Source organism: Notothenia rossii, assembly GCF_949606895.1.
Source record: "Notothenia rossii genome assembly, chromosome: 9".
NCBI classification, from domain to species: Eukaryota; Metazoa; Chordata; class Actinopteri; order Perciformes; family Nototheniidae; genus Notothenia; species Notothenia rossii.
Genome location: NC_136907.1, coordinates 22,677,284 through 22,695,575, shown reverse-complemented (window position 1 = coordinate 22,695,575; position 18,292 = coordinate 22,677,284). Strand labels below are relative to the sequence as shown.

Below are 18,292 nucleotides of genomic sequence, written 5' to 3'. Positions count from 1 at the left end.
GTTGTTTCACGGTTGATAACAAAACTATGTAGAACGTAAAACAGATTGTGTAAGCAGTGCAAGTCCTATTTTCTTTAGAACTGTACATGTTGCAATTATTGAAGAATCTTCATTGAAATGGCAAGAAAAAACAGAGAAATGTAAAAAAAGACTAGAAGTCTCCAGCCATGCTAGCAGCTCTGTATGAGTGCAAGCTGATATTTAGCATATTAGCATGCTAACAATGTCTCTACAAAATATGATTGCAATCCATTAAACACATTTCACAAACCACACAATAAATGTCAACCTCATGGTGATAAAAAGGAAAGTTCAGGCGACCATCAAATACATTAGGATTGATCATTTGGGCACCATGAACATGTGTACATAATTCCATGGCAATCCATCCAATAGCTACGATTTATTTCAGGACATTGTCGGAACGTTTGACAATACCATCCTTGAAGCTATGCCATTAGCATGACTAAAACTGGAACAGTTGTAAAATATGATTTGAATAAGTTAGCTGACTTTTTCTCAAAAGACAGTTTCTTCAAAAAGTGAATTGTGAAATGTGTGAATCTTAATGTATTTCAATGTGTTTGCCAAAGTATACCCAACCTTCTTCCTTTAAACTAAACAGACACAGTCAACTTGCCCACCAGTAGCCTCTAAATTCTACTGCCACATGGTGCAATTGTCATCTGTTGCAACATGGTTCTCTGTACATCTCTATAAATGTGGCCTTGATCCCCTGAGAAGGGATAGCTTGGCGTCCACGCCCGCCATGGATCAGCGGGCTTTCCTCTGTACTCCCGTGGGTCGGTTTCCTCTGGAAGGTTGCAGGACAGGTGCTTCACTTGACCTGCACTGTCAGGACTAATTCAGAAAGGTCGCACAAGATACCGATCTCACTAGGAATGCCAAAATGCCAAGGTATCCTCAACTGTTTAACCCTAACATAATTGAATTCCCCTGACCCTGAAAGCACCTCAGCCCCGCCTGGCACTATTTCAGGTAGCTGCCATCAAAGAAAAATAAATGAATGTGTGTGAATTTGAGTGTGTGCATGTGCGCTTTTAAAGTCTGCGGTGACTCACTGCTCTCCATTGTAATGGATGCAAGGCTGAACGATGGCACAACTTAAAAGAGCTGCTACCCCTTCAGTGCACTGCTGGTTTTTTAGAGGGACAGACAATAAAATAGCTCAAAAGGAGGAGCGAGACAAAGCCTGTATCATTAACTTTTCAGTTATGTGTTTCTCTTCATGTGTGTATGCAATATTTCAAGTTCCTCCACCACTTTGTTGAACATCAAAAGAGTGTGTGAATGACAAAGCACACACACACACATTGTGTTGAAGGTGGACGAATATGTTCGACCGATATGCGTTATTCAACAGACAATGCCGATATTAAGAGAGCAGGGCGGCCAGTCACCAATGAACAATGGCAATGTTTTTTTTTTTATCTGATAAAATACCAGTAAATAAATATAATAATAAGTACAAATGATAATCACTTTACTGAACTTAGTTTTAAACAATAATTAATACAACATTTTTTTCACATGTAAAGAACTATGCTTCGTAAAAAAAAAACACCTTATAGAAAAATCAATACTGCGATAGGCATTAATTGGCTCGATTAAGAGGACTACCACTATCTTGAACACGTCTTCGATGCAATGTGAGATTTGTAGTTTTAGTTTGCACGATATTGGGAAAAACCTGACATTGTACTTTATTTTCTCTTCTGCGATATACATGAAAAGATACTGGAAATGTTCCGAAGACGCCAACAAAGTGCCTGTCTTTAGTCAACATGATCATTACTCAAGTCAGAATATTTCCCTATAATTGACATTGCATTTATTTTTGCATACGAATATTCATTTTTTGTACAGACAAGTTGTGCTCGATGACTGGCCCTGTTTTGATAAATTGATTACGAATTATTGTGATTGGTGGATGCCTGTGTGTGCGGAGCCTGCATATCTCGCACCATGAGTATGCAGTACCAATTCATCAAATAAATAAATGATGCTCTATCAGACAGATATGGCATGATGTGTTTGAGTCAACTTGCCTTACTTGACATTGCACGTTCTGCGATGTGACTTTAGCGCTGAAATTTTGAAATGTCCGTGAAACGATACATCATGCGGCCCTGCTTGGTTCAGCCCTGGGATGACTATTTTCTCTCCAACTCGCCCTGTCTGTGGGCCGGTTCAAGGACACGTCCAGTAGTAATGCCTTTACCAGACTACATTGTGTGTACGTACTTAGCTCTACATGCTCTACATGGTGTGCTACATCAAAAAACGTGGAACTACGCATGTGGATTTCTTGCACAAAGGCACTGACTGCATGAGTGAACCAGTGCCAGTGGCAGAGTGTATACTGAAGTAACAGATACTTTCTCCTGTTATTTGCAAGAGGAGAGCTATGAAAAAGTAGAAAATAATGTGTTGTATAACGTTCATGAATTCCAGACCTGGTCTAATGACTTAAAAAGAAGGGGGCCGGCAGGATTAAGAGATCTGCCATGTTTCCCCTACCTGCCTCTCCCTTCTTCCCAGTGCCCTAAGAAACATCTCAACAGCCATCTCTTGTGGAAAAGGCTGGACAGGACAGCACTAGCCCCTGCTTCCTGTGCTGCAGGCCGCAGCTTTGTCAGATCCCTGCTCAGGAGAAACCATTAGTCCACGGCTCGTCTGATAGGTTTGACACACGTGGGGGTCTGTTCAAGGCGAGAGCCAGAGGCAACATGGGATCGGGATCTCGGATCACTAAGAGGGAGGAGATGATAGAAAAGCCATAGCAGGCTGCTGAACTGATGACCATATGGAAATCCAAAAACACAACCACGTCTTCACAGAATAATCTCTGCATAAACAGCTCTGAAGTGTTTCATGTGTTATATGCTAGCTTTAAATTTGTTCCTGAAGATCCTTCCTTTTTTTTTTACCCAAACAGCTGGAAATCACAGAAAAGTCAGCGTTCTTTTCAACTGGCGCTGAGGCAAAGCAGGGGGAAATTGTGAGCTTATAGCGATTTTATTCATAGCTTTATATAACTGCCTGTGTCGCCAAGGGGCAGATGGGACACATTGGGACGTGACTGTTTATGTTGGGGTCTCACATGGTAAATGTGAACTGAGGCTTGCAGCAAATATTAGAGCAGGCATGCTACTTTGACTTTTACTGTAGTGTCAAAAAAGACTTGAACTGAACGTCAGTGAGTGAATTCACTAGCATGCAAACAACTGGAGGTTTCAATGACTATCCACATCCCTGTTGATATGTCAAATCATTCTTCGATCTGGAGTCAAACCTATTTCCTGATACCATTCTGATTATTCATATACCAACGTTTCATCTAGAGTACTACCACACTATGAAGTTCTTAAGGGTTGGTATTAAGGGTTTTTATGAAACAAAAAAAGGCCCAGGCGCCTCAACATGAATACATATATTCATGGTATGCCACATATGAAAAGGCTAAGCTATGCCCAAAAGTGCATCCCACATGTAAAGCAGTGAGGAGCCCTGAGGAGACCTGGACAGGCTGTTATCTCATCCAGGGAGATAGGAAGTATGGACAGGAAATACAGAGGGAGGGGGAGGAGAGGGCCCATATGGGAAGTGCAGTGTAAACAGTCTCGGTTTTTAATCATCCCAGCTCACGTTCGGAACTGGACGCACTTTGATGTTCTCCCTCAGCGCCGCCTCCGCCCTCCCATCGCTCGTTCCCAAACTGCCGAGCTGAGGGCCCGCCAGGGGAACGTGCAGATAGTGTCCTCGGACAGAGGAGGGCTCGGGAGAGACGAGGAGGAATTCAGTACCTTGTGGGACACTGAGAAGGGAGGCGAAAGAATGTGAAGTGGTGCAGAGTTAACTGGTGTTCAGTCAATTGCCTGCCCTGCCTTAATTATAGCTGATGTATTTAAGGGAGCTCTCAAAGGTCCATTCAACATTTCAAAGCACAAAGACCAAAAAAACACAGAGTGAGGAAGAAAAGAAAGTTACGATTAAGAGAAAATAGGTGGAGCTCTTATGATTGGACACAATGCCCACTGGAGGATAAACTGCTTCTCTCCAAAGAGGAGAGTCGCTCAAGTTCAAAGCTCTCCCAGAAGCCATTGCATTGCTCCTCTGCTCATAATGCAAGCTGTTTTTAGTAAAAGGAGAGAGAGTCAACATTCCTTACCACTTGTATTTGTCCAAATAGCGCTGGCCAGAGCCCAGCCAGTGTTCCAATGAACGTGTTCATTCAGAGGACAGGGCATACTTCCAGGGAGATCACAGTTTAATAGATCAGAGAGAAGTCTTGTGACTTGATATAAAAGGGAACAAAATGGGATGTTCTTCTATCCAAAGCACTCCAAATGTGTTCCTCACATGTGTTTGTAAACAAAATCTAAACAGGATCTAAAGATTTCTAAAATAAATAAATCCAGTTCTTGTTTTCTGTTGTACTTTTCTACAGTGTATGTTTTTTAACCATTGTATGGACTTGTACAAAAGCCTTGCAGTTTTTAAAGGAAATGGATGTTTAGCTGATAAATGCAAGATAACAATTTTCTCCAAATCAACCTCCAGAATCTGATCATTCTAATAAAACAGCTCAAGGCTCAGAGGGGCAACATGTTAAAGATGTGTATGTGGCCAAAATGATAAAGAATAACTGTAGTTTATGTATAAGTGATTGGAATGCTTCGGCATGACCCAGAGTAAGACTGGGCCATCTTCTGGGACTCCCAGAATGCACTGGCTGACCTCCTAAACAGGAGTTATGCTTACTAGAAGAGAATTTGGCATTGTGGTCATGATAATACATGATGTGAGGACAGTTTAATTACAGAGGAGAGAGGCCAAACTAAGACACAAATAAAAAGGACAAAGCCTGAGTGAGACAGAGAATCTAATGGAACTCAACCTCCTTTCCAGCTTTCACCCCCCACTCCCAATCCACTGGGAGACAAGGACATACAGCAGGACTGTAGAGCAGCCTGCAGAGGCAATGAGGACCTGTTGGAACAGGCCTGAGCTGCAACAAAGAGCATCCTGCAGCATAACACCACCTCTGTGCACTGTGGGAGCAGCCCTGACAAAACTACACCTTCCTCTGCTCGGACAGAACTGACACCAACAGTCTGACTGAGGGAACAGAAGAGAGGACACAAGCATCTGTACAGACTTTTTAACCAGCAGAAAGCAAGAGAAACCAGGGATCATATCAGCAGAGCATTAAGACTTGGCAAAGCAAAACATGTCATCTGAATTTATTTTGTATACTTTTTCTTATAAGTTCTACATTACTGATCAAGTAATCATACTTTAAAATAAGTGGCTGAAGCTCATGGGTGACAGGGGATCAATACCTTTACCTGTATTTCCTCTACAGCACATTCACATGTGGAACACTACATAATAACTGTGCACGGTTTTATGAGGAAGAAAGATAAAGAACGCTGGAAATCCCAGGGAGTGTCTTTGATCTCACCTGCGCTGTGATATGCCTCCATAACATTTTGTCAACATCCCACACAGGCACATTAAAAGCCAAATCAGTTTTAACTTGAGAGGAAAACAGCAATGGCTTTTTAGACAAATGCCTAACAACTTTCTCTGTTAAAAAGCCAATCCTTATCAATTATGGCTAACTGCAGCATCTGGCTTGCCATTCACAAAACCTCCCACGCCTGCTGAGTGAGAAGAGACAAGATCCTACAGTGCCTCAAATCTGTCGTCCCGTTTCTCTGGAGACGGTAAATAAATTGACACAGCTAGAGCTTTAAGGCCTGGGAGCCTTAATCCACTACTGAATCCTAAATATGCACGCTGAATAGAGCACATACTTTACATTTCAAAGGTAACGGCATGCTTTTTTTAAAAACCTAAACGGTAAAAAAACATGTTTGCTCAAATTAGGTTTGCATGAGTCTAAACATGATTTCAACCACACCTTCTTATCAAAATGTTGGAGGAGAAATAGATGCCATAAATAGAAACTGCAAAGTAATGCTTTCATCTTTGGAAAGATACACATAAAGAGGTTGGCAATCTCAACCCCACCCATGTTTTTAGAAAGGATAAGTAAAAATAGATTGAAGACCAAGTTACCTCAATAACACCTGTGCTGCATCTCTATTGTTCAAGGAATTTAGATTTACTGTCATCACATGCTGAGTGGGAAACTCTCAGAAAGATGCAGAGAGTGTTCCATGTAACCCATGGCCACTAGTTTACAGTATTTTGATGCAGTATAGCAACAGTACAGGTGTTAACATCATTTGGTTTATCAGACAGTTGATGCTGTGTAAACAGTTATTTAGTCTGGAGAAACATGTGGGTCACTGCACAGGAGGAAGAAATTAACTAAGGTACGACAGTCTGTCCTAAAAACTCATTTTCAAATGAATTTTACTTTTTATAATGTATGGACTTTGAATGGTAGATTGTTACTCTGCAGGCACCATTTAACTTCATGCATGATTTTTCTTATCCGCAGTATGGGAGAACACTCAAGTTTATAAATACTGTCTCTAAATTATCTGCACATTCAGAATGATGTTAGAAAAGTGGGATATCTACAATACAAATGTCTATTTGATATTCCCTGGGGAAAAGGGGTTATAAGAGCAACAGGCAAAAGTATATTAAAGCAGAAATGATTCCAAGTGGTAAGGCTGTCAATCAATATTCTCCCTTCTCTACCAAATTAAGTGTCATTAAGCAAGGCATACATTCCTAAGAGCTTTCAGGGCACTATTGCATGGGAGCCTAGAGTGGTGGGGCCCCGGCTGAACAGCAGGTGCCCATCCTGCAGCCCTGAATTCCCTCTTTTTTTGTATGTTTGGGGGTACATGATGAGAGAGAGTGGGCAGAAAGTAGAAATACATTGATTGCTTTATTACACCTTACCTGCATTAGTTTTCCCTCCGCTCTGCCGGCACTTCCTCGCACGAACACCCCTTGCAGAGTGATGGGCTTCCCCGTCGACTCTTGGTTCAGCAGTGCCACCTTGATGACCGCTCGCTGGACCTGCCGCTCGGACTCCAGGCCCGGTTGGCCCAGCACCACCTGCAGGGCCGCCATGAGCAGCCACGGCCAGAGCCCGGCCAGGCGCCGCTGGGGGACGGTCATGGCCTCGGCTGTAGCGGCGGTGCCCGGCCGCACATGGTGGACTTCAAAGCAGGCAAGCGCCGCGGGTAGACAAACGGAGAAAATATGTGTATATATTTATACGTCCCCCACTTCTTCTCTCCGCGTCGACGACTAAACAGATACAAACCAAACTTTTAGAGCTGGAGGACTGCCATCATAACTCATGCGTGAAAATCCTAAAACTTCCATTCAGCACCAGAGTTAATATTCAAACTCGAGACGTTATAGAAAGCAGTACCCACATGGAACAAAGAATATCCTCCGAGTTACAATGAGCTTGAAACTTTTATCCAGTGTCATTAATGTGGGTGGCGAAACACTGCATGCTCAAAGGCACCATGAAGACACGCTGTGTCGTGTTAGAGCTTGAAGTGTGCAGTAGTTGTCCAGCAGCCTAAACTTCACCATACACAACAAGTGTCCTCTTTTGTAACGTGTTTGCGTTATAGTTCAGCTGTAGTATCCTCTCCCCAAAGAACGGCAGGTCCTGTGAACACTGTTTCAATATTCATCTGTATCCAAACTCTTATTAATATTACAGTGTACACGAGTCACTGTACCTTACAATCACAGTGTGTGAGTTTCCAAACAGAGTGAGAAGATAAAGCACATCCTGTGGGCGCAGATATTTCTGGATAATTCCACAAAAAACGCAGAAAAGCGACGACTTGTACTTCAAAGGCTGGGTTACAGGTTGCCGCCGGAAAGTTATAAGGCATGTTGACAGATAAAGCAGTGCCAAAAAGTTGAGTAATATTCTTTACAACCGAGGAGTTGCGAAAAAAATAACCCTCAAAGAAGTTGTTAAATTCAGAACACCGCTCTATCTAATTATTAACCAAAGCAAATGGACCGTTGACTTACTTCGCTTATAGCTTATAGCTCTAACAGACACATTAACTTACTTTCTACAGTCGGTGTTCATAAACGCTGTAAAAAGAAAAACACACAGGCATTCCCCTGAGTTCAGTGACTCCGCTGCACTGTAAGAAATTAGATACGATCCTCCTGAGAACACCGAGAGAAAATGAATTGTTTATCAAAATCATCAACGAGCACAGAGAAGAAATACTACAAAAGTACGGAATAAAAGTGGTCCAAACTCCTAGTGGTCTCCATTGAAAGTTGATAAAGTGGAGAGACACCGTGTACAGTTATGACACCGTCCCAAAAGTCTACCTCCCGGACTGTCTCTCGCTCCCCTGGGATCTCATTGACACTCTCTACCTGCTCTCTGTGCTGCTGCCTTCACGTGCCGTCAGACATTTTAGATTTTGATGAAACGATACACATGACCAATCATGATGTGTTTGCGGGAGGATGGACTTTTGTCACTGGATTTGTTTTGACGAAAGATAAACGTAGTTAACACGTATTGCATGTAAATTAATGATGTTATGAGAAACAATTCTAAGTCAAAGTTACCACTTGTGTTTAACTCCTATTTTCACAGAATGTGGTGTCAAATTATAGTCTTTGATAATAAACAGCTATGAAAAAAGACCTGTGTTACAAACTTGGTTAAAACCGTCAAACACTTACACGTTACAGAATTAATAAATACCTTATAAAATAATGCAATAGGAGCTTCCGAGTAGCACTTAAATGCCACATTGGAGGCTGAGGGCGGAGCAGCCAATCATGAGCGGCCCTCTCAAACACGAGTCAGTGGCTACCTCTAGTGTACACACACCTACTGTACATAACCAGCTGCAGCGTCAACAGGAAATCATGACATACTGTACACATTAAAAACTATAGCTTAATTATCAGAAGTATATTTCATTTTATTTATAAAGCTTTTGCAACGTGCCTTTAAAAACATGCCAGTTACACATTTTGAAAACACTGGAAAAGGGGTGCATTAAATAATTAATAAACGAAAGATTTGCAAACACCAACTTGTCACCATCACAAAGCAAACAATCAATAGTAGATTCAAATATATATTTTCATTAAAAAACATTACATCTCTTCGCACCATTACAGCAGTAACTTGCTATGACAAACAATAGCAGTTACGGTATTAACAACAGTAAGTCCAACATGTGGACCTTAAAATAGATGAGGCTGAGTTTGCCTTACTTGAGCAATTCTGTATAAATAAAGTTAAATTAAATTAATTGAAAACATCAGAAGGCAGTTACATTTAAAACACAAGCGTTTTAAAGAGGTTAAACCTTACTTTCTACTTCTTTTTTTTTTAAATGTATCACTAGCAATTAGTTAACACACTAAAGGGAAATACACACGTAAGACATATTACACATTTTGCAAAATAATGTAAATAAGGTTAACATTTCAACTCATCAACAAACCGTTCCACAACAAAAAATCATTGAAATGGAGATGAAGTTGTTAAAATCTAAGATAATAAAATACTGTAATGAATCAAGACTCTCTGTCACATTAAAATCAACAAGTTGAGATCTAAAAGGAAAAGAAGGCAAACTGTTAGTAAACATGTTGCAACTACTCACATGTGAACTGCCTTTTCTTCTACCCGTTTTCATCTGAAAGTGCTATCTTAATGTTCAATAACAGCTTACCTAAAGATATGGTGTACTTCCTGTATCCTTGCTGCTGTTGGCATTGTTGGCCTGACTGGTTTCCTTTAGAGGCGACCTTTCCTCGACATCTATAAGCTCAGTGTCCTTTGCATCATCAACGGTTAGGTGAGGGGCAGAGAGAAAACCACATCATTTACATGGCCTCTGCTAAGCTGCTGCAAATGTTCCTATAATACATCATCAAAATGTAAAAATACACATCATGGATGAATAGACAGACCTCATCTGTCCTGGCAAAGTCTTTTGATTTTAGAAAAGTAAAGCCTTAAGGAGACGTACAATGTAGAGGCTTACCTCAAATATGTCAGATTCAGGCATTTTCTCAGGTACTGAAATCACAGACTTCTCGTCTTGTTTGTAATGAATCGGAGCACTCTTGGCTGACACAGCCGTGATGGGTCCAGGGCTCAAAGGGCTAGCTTTCATGGGGCTGGTCAGGTTGTCACTCATCATGCTTGTGTTGGAGACCGCCACTAACACAGGGCCCGGCATCTCTGGGGTCACAACTCTAACCAGGCCAGCTCTACTGGGTGGAGTTTGCATCACCTCATCGGCAATCTGGAAGATTGTGTCCAAGTTGATGTCACATTTGTTCAACTCATGGTGTTCCTTGGTCTTTGAGTCCTGGTGAGGGTCCGAATATGGAAACATGTTCACAGGATAGCTTGCCTTCAACAGAAAAATAAAAAGATTAGTAACAGTAAATGTCCAACATAGTCCATCTTCCTAAACCAAAAACAGATTTATTTTGAGGCACTGATAACATGACTCATGGAGCACACTTCAATCCCCCTACCTGGTAATATCTGTGGGGAGAGAGGGGCACTGGCTGAAGTCCACCAGCTGCCATATGGGAAGCCATAAGGCTCGGATGGCAGCACTGGTAGGCTTGAAAAAATAAAAACAGATGTTTTTTTATTATAAAATGCAGGATTTGAAGTTAAAACCTCAATGTTTACACTCTCACAAATCATTCAACACAGAGATTAGTACATTTTAATAATAGCTCCAGCTAAGAATTATTTTGAGTGTTGATGAATTGTATGGTCTCTGAAATGTAAGACATTGTGAAAAATGTCAAGAAGTGTTACCCAAACGAAATGTCTTGTCTACAACTCAAAGGTCTTCCTTTTACTGCCATAAAGGAGTAAAACAACCAAAATATTCATATTTAAGAGGCTGGAATCAGACCATTATAATAGGTTACCCTAAATGTCAATTAATCTTTGTAACTAAATTACAGTACATTTGTATTACATTGTATGTCAAATAAAGGCCTGTCACTAAAATTATGCAAACAGTGTGGTTTTTAACTCTTTCACCCATACTGCTAACATGTTCATTGGTGCTATGCTCACCTGCAGCCAAGTAGCCCGGCTGATATTGTGCATGAGAACCAGAAAAAGGAAAATTGGGATTTGCAGAGTTTGCACGGGCGAGTAAACTCTGCTGAAGGTGCATATGACTGGAGCCTGTGGTGAGTCCAGGGTAGTGGTGGCTTAAGGAGACTGGTATCCCTTTGTCTGCTGCAAAGACCATCGGCGAAAGAGCCGCACCATGACCCCTTATCAGAAATCGTGGGGGAACTGGGGTTCCATTGTGCGATGTCATGGCCTGAGCTTTTTTTGGAAGATAAGGACATTGGGACTCCTGATGTCGGGGACTATGGCTAGTCAGCAAAGAACTTCCTGCAGAATCTAGAGGGAAGCAAAGCATGGCAAGCCGTTAAACAGCCATATTTTAACTGTAAAGCACTTGTTAAAATTGCAATTGTAAACATTTGGTTCGGTTGGAAGTAATAAAGCTAGAACGGACCCATTCCAGCCCATGACAGGTTTAAGAAATAGTAAGATGTTACAGTACACACCACCATAGGACAGCCATGAGAAGTCATGCGTAACACTTGCCTCTTTTCAAGTCGCGATCCATGCAATCACCTCCCCCACTGAACCGAAGGAATCGACTCAGGGGACGAGCTTTCACGTCCACACCAGCTTTTATCTTAGCCTTGTTCTCGGCGGTCAGTCTCCTCAGATTTTCAACAAATGCAGGCTTGTCTCGCTTGAAGTTTGGGTTTATAAATTGATGATATCCTGCAATGTATCCAGCCTGTTTAATAGGTTGATCGACTTTCTTGAAGCCATACAGATTGAGCTGACGGACAAAGCTTGAGAAGTTGGTTGTTTTGAAGGCGTCAGGTGAGGTGTTGGCTCTGGGAGACAGGATCTGTTTCTCAAAGAGTTGTTGATCAATGAGGATGACTTCGCCGTGAATGTCCCAGCAGATGCCTTCATTTAGCGGGTTGTTCACCAAACGCCATAGTTTGGCAGGAAAGTTCATCGGGTTGATCCCGTCAGGGAGTGAACTATCCCTAAAGTCCATGATGTTGTCTGAAGAATTGGAAACAGAGAAAAAGTTAGTGAACACATAGTTTTCCTTTTTTACACAACATTGTATTAGGCAAAATCAAAAGTACATATCACAACAGACACAAATACAAAATAAAGCAGACATTGATATGTTTAACATTAAATAGTAATGATTAAATAATACAAAAATACACTTCAAATTAAAAAAAAGGACAAACATTAAAAAATAACTATTATTTGGCTTCATGGGGGTTTGTAATAACTATGTTTCATAATTAAGAATCAGAAACAGGTGTATTGCAAGGTAGGAATTTAACTTGGTGTATGTGCATACATAAAAACAAAACAGTGTTATAATAAAATAACCTGTTGTTTCATTACTATTTGTCACAAAGTTAAACACTGAATTAATGTCAAATAAAATAGAGGCAAAGGGGTTTTTGAAGCTTAACTATTCTGCTTATGAATAAATAATGTTCCCAATAAAATAGAAAGTGAATACCAGTTTAGAGATGTGCTACTCATAATGTCGAGTGTAGCGACAAAACTCCCAATGAACAGTTTCTAGAGGCTGAGGTAGGTTCATCACTTTTACACGTTTCAAATAAAAGAGATAATAAACAAACAATAACTTAAAGGACCAAGGTCGACCAAAGGGTCAACAGAAAATGCTTGAGCCAGCTCACCCTCTGTGTCATACTAACTACTGGCAGACAACAGGTGGACTTACAGGTGGTGAATACAAATGCGTGTAATCTAAAATAACAGCAATAACGGAAATAATGAACTCAGGCATGGCATACCTATATCGAGTAACAATTGCTATTGAGTATGTTTGTATGTACGTAAACATTAAACAAAGGGGCGTGTATCAGGCAAACCGTCATCAGTTGCTTTCCGTTATTGTTCGTTTTAGCTAGCCAAGTAAGCGTGTACAACATAACCGTATTATTAACCGGTAAATACATGTCATAGACTAATCTAATACAATAGACATACCATTACCGTTAACTTACGGGGTGTGACACTTTTCGTTAATGTTAACGTTAGATAATAACCCACTTTAACTACCCGTTAAGTAATCTAGTTATGAAGGAAAGTGATGAGCTAACGCTAGCTAATATTTCACACTTCGGAGTATTTATATTTAAAAAATATTGACTTCAAGCGAATGTCAACGATGTAGCTAAACTTAAAAAAGTTTAAAAGCTGTAAATCGTTAACTTTACGTCAGTTAAGTTCCTCCAAGTGCTAACTTTAGCGGTAACGTTATTGGTAACGTTACTTATTTTATGTGAACGTTAACGTTAGCTCGCCAAGTAACTGATCTGTAAGAAATGATTGCAGCACATTACCAAAAATGTACGTTTGCATAAATAATTTCAATATATTGATATGCTGATTTGTGTATCATGATAGAACAATAAGAAATATTACATTATGTAAACTGTACCTGGATCACACAACATGACTCTCTTCTTCAGAACCGTCTCGAGTTCCCGAACCGTTGGAGCTGTTGGAGTTTAAACGTTTCATCTGACACTGATTCTGGGCCAACTGACAGGGTTCTATGATGTTCTTCAACAGGGCAGTTTATCACCTTATATTAGAAACAAACATGGGGGGTCATTCAAGTCCACTGCTTCTAATTAAAGGTGCACCGTGAACAATCCCCAGTGATGTAAGGTAACTAAGTAGATTTACTCAAATACTGGGAGTCTTTACTTGAGTATTTCCGTTTGCTAGTTTTGTACTTATACTCCACTTAAATTGAGAGGTCAACGGTGTACTTTTACTCCACTAAATTTAATTAATACCTTTAGTTACTTTGCATATTTGTGTAATGATGGGAATATATAATCACACTATAATAAGACTTTTGTTACACATTGAGTCAATTCAGAAGCAACCTTGCAACATACAAAGTCATTCAAACTAGCTGCATCTTTACGAGCTTTGATAACACTAATGCATTAATAATTATAATAAAAGAATACAATTTATATATTATTCTTAAATGGGTCAATCAGCATAATTAGTTATTTTTGTAAAGTAAAAGTTAATTCAAAAGTTAGTTGCATATTGTCAAAAACAAAAAATGGGAAAAACCCTAAATTAATTTTAAAAAAACTAAGTGATGGTTGAAATTGGTTGAAATACATGCACGCATAAAGAAATAAATAACAATCAACATCTTGTCCTATAATATGTTCTGGTCAGAAAGGGAAACATTATTTGTAATTAAAGTTTACTATATTATTGCATTGGGTTCACATATGTTCAAAGATTTATAATAAAATGTACAAAACACCTCAAACATAATTAATCGTTGTAACTGAAATTATATAACGTTTATCACATGCATACATTAACCTACTACCTTTCTGTTTGCATTCAGTTTATTTATTCACCACTATTTATATAACCTTGTTTTATTATCGTTTATGTTTTTTACCAATATTTGAACTAACCCAAAACACCTTTTATGTCTTAAATTCGAATTTATCTTCTACCTGCAATACATTTTTTTGGCTTTTAAATATATATATATATATATTACATAGCATTGTTGAAGGGAGCCTGTCAAACAAGATGTGTAATAACTGCATTTTTTTGTGCATGATGATATAGAAATGTAACCTTGAATCTGATGGAGATTATAAATAATTTTGTACAGGCGCACATAGAGACCTCTATGCGCTGGTCTTTTAGGGCCTCGCAGTCAGTGACGTAATCCACGGGCGACTGGGAAACATTCAAAACAATCATCTGTTTGATTTTTCGGTATTCAATTGTCCAGTAGCTTAACGTAATGGCACTGGAAACGGTCCCGAAAGACCTTCGCCATTTGCGAGCCTGTCTTCTTTGTTCTTTAGTGAAGGTAAACTTTAAACTGTGTAAAGATACGTTCAAGATAGCTTCTTGCTAACTTGTTAGCCGCTATCTGTGCCGCATTTATTCTTTTGCTATGTGTGTATACTGCTTTTTTTTGCCGAATAACACCCAAACTGACTGGTTAAACTTCTTATATACTTGTTGAAAGTACGGTATTTAGTTTATTTCTAACAAACAATGTTTGTTTGGCTAAACTCAAACATGTAATGTTAAATACAGTATACAAACTAAAATACAGTTGAACAGGACTTGATAAAAGTAGACTGGGTACAACATTTCATGTCAGTTACGGTATTGAACAAAGCTAATATGGTTAACAGATTATTCGATCAACAGAAACATAATTGTTTGAAAATTGATTTATCGTTACAGTTATTTAAGTATGATATATTTAGGCTAATAGTTAAACAATTACAACATTCAGCCTCTGAAACTATAGGATGTTCTGCTTTTGTCATATATCATTGTGAAACTAAAATGTTTCGGCTATTTAGTCAAAATAAAATGAGGACGTCACGTTTGTTTTTGTGAAGTTGTGATGGCCTTTTTTATTTGACGTTTTATTTACTAAACGATTATCGATCATTCATAAAATGCTCCGTCTTCTTTAGACCATTGACCAGTTTGAATACGACGGCTGTGACAACTGTGAGTCGTACCTCCAGATGAAGGGGAACCGAGAGATGGTTTATGAATGCACAAGTTCCTCATTCGATGGGTAAACACTGATTTGAGAATTTATTAATTAAAAAATGTTCAATGGTTTGAACAATTTTCTTAATTCTAACCAAAACTGTCTGTCCACAGTGTGATATCCATGATGAGTCCTGAGGACAGCTGGGTCGCTAAATGGCAGAGGATAGGTAAGGATGTAGGCCCATATTAAACCATTTCCATTTCCAAGAACATGTCCTTATTTTTTACATTTGCTCAAGTCATTTTATTGTTATATGATCTAGTAATAAAATGTATTTGTTTTTTCTTCATCTTACAGGTAACTTCAAGCCAGGTGTATATGCAGTGTCAGTGACTGGCAGACTTCCTCCAGGTACACTTTATCTAACTGTAATACTTCAATATGTAGCCAATTTCACACACCTAGAAAGAATAGGTTTGGCTTTTTTTGTTCAGAATCTCCAACTTGTTAAGTATTACATATACTATACTCATTCCCTGTTTATGTTACTAACTTTTGTCTCTTTTCTGAAGGCGTTGTGAGAGAGTTGAAAAGCAGAGGAGTGATCTACAAATCCAGAGATACAGCAGTGAAGTCCTAAACCTGAAGAAGGGACTAAATGTGTTTGTCAGTCATGTCTTATGGAAATGCCCTTCAACTGTTCCATTTTTGTTTATTTTTGTTATTAGAAATATTAGAACGGGAGCTCTCGGGGAGTTCCGTTTTTTAAAATGTTGTTTCTTTGAATAAATGCGAAAAATAAAGTTCTGTTTTTATACAAACAGAGTCATTTCTGTAACACAGAGAGATTTGCTGATTCAGGGATATAAAACTTGTTGTAAAAAAAGAAGCAGCGGATGTCAAGAATATACTGTCAGTACTGGAAGTTTCACCAGAAAAAGTAAAAAATAAATAAAGTAATCACCAATCAAATTAAAATAAACACATGATAAAAAAAGATAAAGTAAAAACCAACCATTACATTATAAAAACTAAAGCTAGCCCACAACTCCAAATTGAATACCAGATTAAATAAAAAATATATAATAATTTTCTCAAATGCAAGCTCTTAAAAAATAAATCACCTATTTCTTACCCATCAAAATACAATTATGTTAGGTAATGGCATGTATTTTAAAATATAAACTATGCCCATCTCAATGCTGATATCAGTATTAGTTTTAGAGTTCTATATCTGAAGTAGCAGAGTATTATATTTTGTTGAACTTTACAAAATTAAAATCACCCAGAATGTACACAGCCTTAACTCGCCATTCTTTTTAAACCAAGAGAATAAGTTGCATTTACCGAGAATTCCCTGTAGTGTTCTTATAGCTACACTAAAGAGAAGAAAGTCAACAGTCTATCATCATGTGTTGTCAGAGGTGGGAAAGCACTCAGATATTCTAATTGAGTAAAAGTAGAAGTTCCAAAGAAGCAAAACAAAAGTTCAAAATGTTTTACTCAAGTAAAAGTACAAAAGTGTAAGCATCAACACATACTTAAAGTACTTATTATGCAGATTGGTCCATTTCAGAATATTATATATTCAATGTTTTGTTTTTATTATTATTAATAATAATAATAATAATACATAATAATAATAAATATAAAGTTAAAGTCAAATAATACAAAAACAATCACACATTAAAAGCCAGATTGAAGAGGTGAGTTTTTGTGAGTTTTTTGAAGGTGGTGAGGTCGGTGCAGTCTCTGATGGGTTGTGGGAGTGAGTTCCAGAGGGAGGGGGCAGCGACGGAGAAGGCTCTGTCCCCCCAGGTCCAGTGATTGGTGCGGGTGGGGATGGATAGGAGGTTGGCTTCTGATGAGCGGAGGCAGCGGGAAGGGGTGTTGTGGTGCAGCAGGTCTGTGAGGTAGGGGGGGGGCTGATTTTTGAGGGCTTTGTGAGTAATGAGGAGGACTTTGAAGTGGATTCTTTGACGGACGGGGAGCCAGTGGAGGTTCTGGAGGACGGGAGTGATGTGGTCTCGGGAGCGGTTGTGGGTGAGGAGGCGGGCAGCAGAGTTCTGGATATGTTGGAGTTTATTGAGGAGGTTGGATGGTATGTCATAGAGGATGCTATTGCAGTAGTCGAGTCTTGAAGTGATGAATGCATGAATCAGGGTTTCAGCAGCAGAGGAGGAGAGTGATGGGCGGAGACGGGCAATGTTTTTGAGGTGGAAAAAGGCGGTCCTGGTGCTGTGATTTATGTGGTGGTTGAATTTGAGCTGACTATTAATGATGCATGTTATCAAAGGTAAAGGTGGAGCTAGTCTGAATTCCTTTGTATACTGCAGGGTAGATTAATTGTGTGTTAACTCCAACTAAAGTCGTTTTTATTGTAGATTGTATTTCACATCATAAATCAAAATCTGAGTAAAAATGTAGTGGAGTAAAAGTGCACGATATACCTCTTAATTGAAGTGGAGTAGAAGTACAAAGTAGCAGCAACTTGAAATACTAAAGTACCTCAAAATTGAACTTAACCCTTTGGAGTCGACCGTCACGCCGGCGTGATCAGATCACATGACCTGTTCAAGCCGGTGCCGCATAAAAACAACAGTCCGGACAACATTTCCGTGTGCTTCTGTCGAAAGTACTGGCTTGAAACTATATCCCAGTCTTTGTTT

The 18,292-nt window shown here is 39.3% G+C and overlaps 3 protein-coding genes across 4 annotated transcripts in view; 1 reads left to right on the top strand and 2 right to left on the bottom strand.

Annotated features, from left to right (window-relative positions):
- The window catches only part of rnf43 (ring finger protein 43), a 90,328-nt gene extending 81,937 nt beyond the window's left edge, over nt 1–8,391 (bottom strand). The window contains exons 1-2 of one of the 2 annotated variants that reach the window (XM_079649802.1): nt 7,395–8,391; nt 6,910–7,263 (exon numbers count right to left, since the gene is read on the bottom strand). In XM_079649802.1, the coding sequence (XP_079505928.1) occupies nt 6,910–7,131 (222 nt within the window). In that variant the 5' untranslated portion in view covers nt 7,132–7,263; nt 7,395–8,391. Of the gene's footprint in view, nt 1–6,909 lie in introns of both variants that reach the window. The other variant, XM_079649801.1, reaches the window with a different exon arrangement.
- Nucleotides 8,392–8,918: 527 nt separating this feature from the next.
- hsf5 (heat shock transcription factor family member 5) lies at nt 8,919–13,689 on the bottom strand. The gene is made up of 7 exons (XM_079650571.1): nt 13,545–13,689; nt 11,630–12,112; nt 11,081–11,419; nt 10,519–10,610; nt 10,017–10,391; nt 9,702–9,806; nt 8,919–9,582 (listed from the first exon to the last, which is right to left on the bottom strand). Exons 1-6 carry the CDS (start codon nt 13,558–13,560, stop codon nt 9,702–9,704), a joined length of 1,410 nt encoding a protein of 469 aa, XP_079506697.1. The 5' UTR covers nt 13,561–13,689; the 3' UTR covers nt 8,919–9,582.
- Nucleotides 13,690–14,796: 1,107 nt separating this feature from the next.
- supt4h1 (SPT4 homolog, DSIF elongation factor subunit) lies at nt 14,797–16,444 on the top strand. The gene is made up of 5 exons (XM_079652615.1): nt 14,797–14,972; nt 15,598–15,704; nt 15,794–15,849; nt 15,981–16,034; nt 16,196–16,444. Exons 1-5 carry the CDS (start codon nt 14,904–14,906, stop codon nt 16,261–16,263), a joined length of 354 nt encoding a protein of 117 aa, XP_079508741.1. The 5' UTR covers nt 14,797–14,903; the 3' UTR covers nt 16,264–16,444.
- The last annotated feature ends 1,848 nt before the right edge of the window (nt 16,445–18,292 follow it).

Coding starts and splice junctions, on each gene's coding strand:
- hsf5 (XM_079650571.1), bottom strand. Junction 11,420..11,629: donor GGATCGCGACTTGAAAAGAG/GCAAGTGTTACG, acceptor GCTTCCCTCTAG/ATTCTGCAGGAAGTTCTTTG. Junction 10,611..11,080: donor GCCGGGCTACTTGGCTGCAG/GTGAGCATAGCA, acceptor TATTTTTTCAAG/CCTACCAGTGCTGCCATCCG.
- supt4h1 (XM_079652615.1), top strand. CDS start 14,904: ATGGCACTGGAAACGGTCCCGAAAGACCTTCGCCATTTGCGAGCCTGT. Junction 15,850..15,980: donor CGCTAAATGGCAGAGGATAG/GTAAGGATGTAG, acceptor TTCATCTTACAG/GTAACTTCAAGCCAGGTGTA. Junction 16,035..16,195: donor GACTGGCAGACTTCCTCCAG/GTACACTTTATC, acceptor TCTTTTCTGAAG/GCGTTGTGAGAGAGTTGAAA.